Source organism: Raphanus sativus, chromosome 1 (assembly GCF_000801105.2).
Source record: "Raphanus sativus cultivar WK10039 chromosome 1, ASM80110v3, whole genome shotgun sequence".
NCBI classification, from domain to species: Eukaryota; Viridiplantae; Streptophyta; class Magnoliopsida; order Brassicales; family Brassicaceae; genus Raphanus; species Raphanus sativus.
The window spans coordinates 20,161,972-20,167,944 of NC_079511.1; the positions used below are offsets into that span (position 1 = coordinate 20,161,972).

The following is a 5,973-nucleotide window of genomic DNA, read 5'->3' on the forward strand; positions in this document are numbered from 1 at the left end:
TAGAAATAGGTCTTAGTGTAGATAAGACAGCGGATTTAGGTTTAAAGAAGCTTGACAGAAACTTGAATCATGGTGGAGATGGAGAGAACACGATGGAGGTGCGAAGATTTTTGTTTTTTTGTGTTTTTTTTAATTAGTTCATTTAGGATGTTAAGGTAATTTATATTATAGAGGTTCATACAGATTAATTTAGGTTGTACAAGAGAGGTCTTTTGATCCATTTCAAAAATTTGTCCTTATTTTATATTCTGTTTTTAAGTGAAGTTAAGTTTGTAAGACAATTTGTTAAGGAATAAAGGAAATATTGAACTGGAATGAAGTTTCGTAAGGTCAAAGTAAGATCATAGGAACTAGCCCATTACAATTTGGGTTTGCTTCATGCTCGTAAACTCTGTGTGACATTTAACAAGTCGTTTAGTGAAATGATGGCGATGCTAGGGCTCTTTGTTCAAGTCTCTTTGACTCATATTGGTCCTATCAGTAATCTTGTTTATCACCTCTCTAATCCATGGCAAAAAACCATCATTCAAACCCTCTTCACTTCTCCTTCTTATGTACATTTCATTTAAGCGAAATTCAACATATTGCTCAGTGTATTAATTACCTTTATTTTATTTAAACGAACAACAAGACCACCTTTTCTTTCACAATTCATAAAAAGTTCAGATACTCTGTTTCTAATTTTCCATAAGGAAATAAAAATCGAATATATTCAAAAAAGGGATGTTAAACCTACCTGTAAGAAACTGGAGTCGGCTCACTTGTTCGATTTCTTTCTTGACAAGAACATGAAAACTTTTGGCAGCAAAAAAAACCTCTTCTTTTTCTTCTTTGTTTCAGCTGTCACATTACTACTATCTCCAACATTGTTACTACTATCTCCAACATTGTTGCTTCCTTCTTCACCAAATGCAAATGATCTTGCTGAATGCAAAGCCGATTTGGACTTGCCTAAGTCATGAGTCTCCTTCTCCCCACCCTCTGGACTAGACATGGGGCTTTTCTTCCCGTTCTCTGAACTCCATTTTCGCAATTCGTGATCCATACTAACCTTCTTATCTCTAGCCTTCTCTACTTTGTCCATTGCTTCCTTTAGCTTTTCCCTTTGAAAAGCTGTTTCTCTATTAACTTCCTCTATCTTTTCCAACACTCTTGATTCCTCTTCCTTAGCCACCTCGATCTGAGAGACGATCTCTGCTAACTTTCTATTGGCTGCTTCCTCTACCTCATGTGCCTGCTTGCTCAGCTCATAATACTCCTCCACGGATATTATTATACTTCTTGGTGTACTAATGTCTTCAATCTTTGTAGCATATTCAGTTTCTTGCAATGCTTTTATCGCAGCTAAGGCCAACTTCTCAGAAGCTTTTGCCGCTTCCATTTCTCTCTTCGCCTCAACTAACTGACTTTCTATTTCAGAGACTCCTGTTCTCGCTTCTTCCGACTCTTCCTTCGCCTTTCTCAGCTCCTCTTGAGCAGCTAAAGCAAGTGAAGTTGCCTCCTCTGCTTCTTTGTTAGCTTCTTGCAACTTCTTGGCTATTTCTAAACATCTCTCCTCTCTTGCTTCTTTGCTGTTTCTCTGAACTGAAATAGCTTCTCTTTGTTTTGTTTCAGAGAGATCTTTCTTCTCTCTTTCAAGTTCAGACTGCAACGATCCGACGATTATCCTCAATGTTTTCACCTCGGAAACTGCTTTCCCAATATTAGACTTAACTTCTTCAAGCTCTTTCCTTGCGGAATCAACCGCTGCTTGTATCTCACCGTTGTTTCTCTTTCCCATCATCATGTCGTCATCTTTGTAAGCCGCTATCTCAGCCCTCAAATCTTGCTGAAGTACAGAAGCAGTCTCTATTTTGATTTTCACATCATCCGCCGCATGCATTTCTTGTCTAAACCTCTCGATCTCCTCTTCCACCATTTTCAGCTCTTTCTCCCGGTTATAAACGTCCTGGTCCCGAGCCATCGCTGCTTCTAGTTTCTTTTCCTCAGCTTCGAGGTGAGCTGCACGCGCCGACTCCAACAACTCCTTGGTGGCAATCACCTCTATTGTCAAACCCGTCATCTGTTTCTCCACATCTTTAGCGGCCATAACAGAGTCCTCTGCTTTTTTCGTCGCCGATTCTTTTTCTTTAAGTAGAGATTCATACTCATTAGAGACCATTTCTATCTCTTCTCTTACAGCTCCTAGCTCGGAAACAGCTGACGCATGCCTCGCTTTAGCCACCTCAAGCTGTGTTTTGACCGCAATGCTAGACTCATGATCAGCTATCCCTTGCTCCATCTCCTCCACTCTTAGCTTCGCCAGATCAGAGTCTTGTTTAGCTTGTTGCTCCTCTTTCTCGGCCTTTTCTAGCTCCAGCTTTAGCTCTTCGACCACACTCTTTGTCCTCTCAAGCTCCATCACCACCTGTTGTTTCGCCTCTTCCGCTACAACCGCCTGTTTCTTGTACTCAGGCATATCCTCTTGTATCTTCTCAAGCTCTTGATCCACCGTCTTACGTTTCTGTAGTAAATATTCATCCAATAATTGAGTATAATGCACAAAAAGTAATGAGACCAAAAGTTTTTTTTTTTTTTGAATTGAATGTTAAATTTAATTCAAAGAAAAAATACCGTTACAACTTGTATGTCCTATTTCTTAACTTGCATAATAAAAAAACATCGAAAAGAAATAAAAAAACTTTTGAATAAACTATCTTGTTACCTCTATTGTCTGGATTTTATGTGCTTTCCAATCTGTGATTCCTCCAAACTTGGAAACTGCATCCTTGACGGATTCAAACGGTGCGGCAGTATCGATCAACGCAGGACTCGTGGGAGAATCGAAACGTGGGGATCCAGATGCTTTTGGATGCACGAGAGCTCTTGGTGGAGCAGGAACTTTAAGACGTGAGAGGCTGAGATCTTGGTTTGCTCTAGGTGAGTCCGGCAAGCTAATCCTTGCATCTTCAATGGTGTCGATTGTTGGGTCTAGAGAAAACGAGTCATGATGGTTTGTTATGATTCTTGGTGCATTGTAAACCTTTGGGGACTCTGTTTCAACGGCAAAACGTAGGTCTTCATCTACCGATTCAAGAAACGGGGTATGTTCTGGTAAGAGATTCGGTGTCTCTCCTCCATCTTCCATGTTTATGAGATCAAGAACGGATGAATCGAATTCGATACTGGTGAAGGGTGTTGTGAAATTGTCATTGAAATCAGGGAGTAAAGGAAAGTCATTGGAGGCTTTATCATCATCCACCATTGTCACGCTAACTGCAGATTAATTGCCAATATTTCCCAGTAATGATTATGTTTCCTATGATCGGGTTGTTAAATCGTAACCTTAGGAGATAATCTGAATAAAGGATATTTGTTAATAAAAATAACCAATGTCGTACCTTAACTTTTGAGGAGAGATTAATGAAGCCCTAATCTTTAGATTCTGAAGATCATTGTTACACCAACGTACGATTTTTAGGAAATGTAAACGAACACTGAGAAAATAGTTTTAGGGAAAGAGACAGAAGAGAAGATCATCATCATCAGACAAAGATTTCAAAATAGCAAAAGAAAAAAAAAGCATTGAGGCGTGGAAAGCACGCCTCTCATTCTCATACCTTTGGTTCTTCTCTCTTTGATTTGACTATTATTATTTTTTAACATTTTCCTTTTATTTTAGATTGAAATTTTATCACTCAGAGTCACTTTTAAGTTTCTAGCTAGATTTTGACCCGCGCTTGAAAAGCGCGGATTTGTTTTCGAAATCAAATAAACTCTTTTAAAATTATTTTTTATAGATAATATATAGTTTGGGCATATTTATCCGGAACTGCATATCGAACCATACAAAACTGAAAGCAACGCAATCAAAATTGAAATGAATTTTATAAATAACCGAACAAATCATTTATCTCTAGAACAAAAAAAATAAACCGAACCGAGAACCAAAGTACCTAAATTTTAAAAATACAAATGATATATTTACAAATATTAATTATATTTTATTTATAAATAAACATTATACAAAAAATATTATTTATAAACCGAATTGCCTTAATTTTTATCCAAAATATCAAAAAATTATCTGAATTATCCGATATTTGTATCCGAACAACCCGAATTGCCTGATATTTAAATTAAAACTCCAAATTATCCTATATTTTTTATCTATAAATACATAACTACCCATAAACCAGAATGAGACTGAACTGAATTAGACCCAATTTTTTGCATATTAGCCGGTTACCAACTTTACTGCTAAGCTTAACTAAAAACTGAAATAACCCAACTGAAACCAAACCAATATTTTTAAATACCTAAAAGGTTCCTAAGATTCTAAAATCAAAACACCAAAAACCAAAATACCTTAACTGAAACAGAATGATGGAGATTAATATTGCATATACATTCGCATTGTGTGAATAAAGCATTCTAACTTTACAAATTATTTAACTCTTCATGTAACATTCTATTAGAAGTTCTACAGGATGATATATTTCCATAAATATTGTATTTAATGAAAACCTATTTATATATTAAAATTTTGATAAAATCCAAAAATTCGTCATTAATCCGTGAACCGACACCGGTTAACCTGATAAAAACCCAGAAAATCTTATAATACTTTTTAAATTTGATTAAATTTCAGATATACTTTATAATAGTATATAAAACTGAATCAACTATTTGATCCACATTTTTAAAGAGCAGGAATATGTTTGAACAAAATTTTAATTTAACAAAAATAATGATATTTGTTCCTTGCGTATTTATATTTGAATTATTTTATTAAAAAAATAAATTTGAAAAACAAACTGCATCCAATTTTTATATTCAAGAAATCATTTTATTGATAATTAGAAATAATAATTTTTTGACAATATATTTTGAGGTGTATTCATATTCTAAAGGTTTGAAAAAGTTTGTTAGTATTTTTAAGTTACAGAATTTTATGAAAATGCAATTTAAAAATAAAAAGTACATTAAATATTTTGGTGATGCATTCAAATTTGACAGATTTAAAATGGTTGTTATAAATTTGTTAAGTTACATGTTTTTATGGAAATATAATATTAGAAAAAATATATAATAGAATTTTTAGTTATTTTATATACATTTGCAATTTTAGAATAAGAGTCATATAAACATATTAATGAAGTTTTGCCGCATTTGTTTTTGATGAAAGCATATATTCATTTAGTAATAAATCATGTATTATGATTGAAAAACATGTTTAAATTAATACATAATTATGCATATACAATAGAATAGCACATAAAAATTTGATTTATGCATATTCATAATAAAATATTAACGTGTTAAAAACATTCAATACACAAACTTCAACTTAAGAACAATGCTCATAATTGAGATTACACGAAAACTTGATTTCACTACCATGTGAATTATATATTAATATATGTATATCTTACGTGATATGTACATAGTGATGTAAATCAATATTTTTTTTAATCGTTATTGTTTACGACCAGTGTAATATATGGCATAGTTAATATATCAAAAAATAATTAAATTTGTAATATTTTGTATACTCCACATATTTAGTCTAAAATAAATGAGGACATGTATTTAAAGAAACCAAATATTCCACATGTTACGATACGCTAGAAAACTTAATAAAACAACACGCTAGCAAATTATCCTCATATATATGGTATAGTTAGAGAAAATAAAGGTAACACCAAAATATCAATAAATAGGTGCAACAACTTTTTATAAGTAGATTTTTCAGAATGTTTCTGTTTTAATAGTATACTAGATCTTGACCCGCGCTTTGGAAGCGCGGAATATTTTACGATGAAAAATTTCACTAATAACTTAACAAATATTTTGTTAACTTTTAAAGAGTGTGTATTTAAAATATTTTTGTATTTAAATCAGTGTTTTTAAATTCAACCCGATTATGATTATACCGGTTAATCCGGAGATCTAACAATTCAATTTAGTTTTTAAAATATTCATATTAAAAAG

The 5,973-nt window shown here is 33.2% G+C and overlaps 1 protein-coding gene across 1 annotated transcript; it reads right to left on the reverse strand.

Annotated features, from left to right (window-relative positions):
• Nucleotides 1–673: 673 nt before the first annotated feature.
• Nucleotides 674–3,554, reverse strand: LOC108855110 (protein WEAK CHLOROPLAST MOVEMENT UNDER BLUE LIGHT-like 2). The gene is made up of 3 exons (XM_018628831.2): nucleotides 3,381–3,554; nucleotides 2,705–3,255; nucleotides 674–2,503 (listed from the first exon to the last, which is right to left on the reverse strand). The coding sequence occupies exons 2-3, from the start codon at nucleotides 3,242–3,244 to the stop codon at nucleotides 758–760; spliced, it is 2,286 nt and encodes a 761-aa protein (XP_018484333.1). The 5' UTR covers nucleotides 3,245–3,255; nucleotides 3,381–3,554; the 3' UTR covers nucleotides 674–757.
• Nucleotides 3,555–5,973: the final 2,419 nt, after the last annotated feature.

Bases quoted from the DNA above. Each gene is read 5' to 3' on its own strand.
- LOC108855110 (XM_018628831.2), bottom strand. From the start codon at position 3,244: ATGGTGGATGATGATAAAGCCTCCAATGACTTTCCTTTACTCCCTGAT. The intron at 2,504-2,704 runs GTAACAAGATAG...TATTTACTACAG, and splicing joins ATAAAATCCAGACAATAGAG to AAACGTAAGACGGTGGATCA.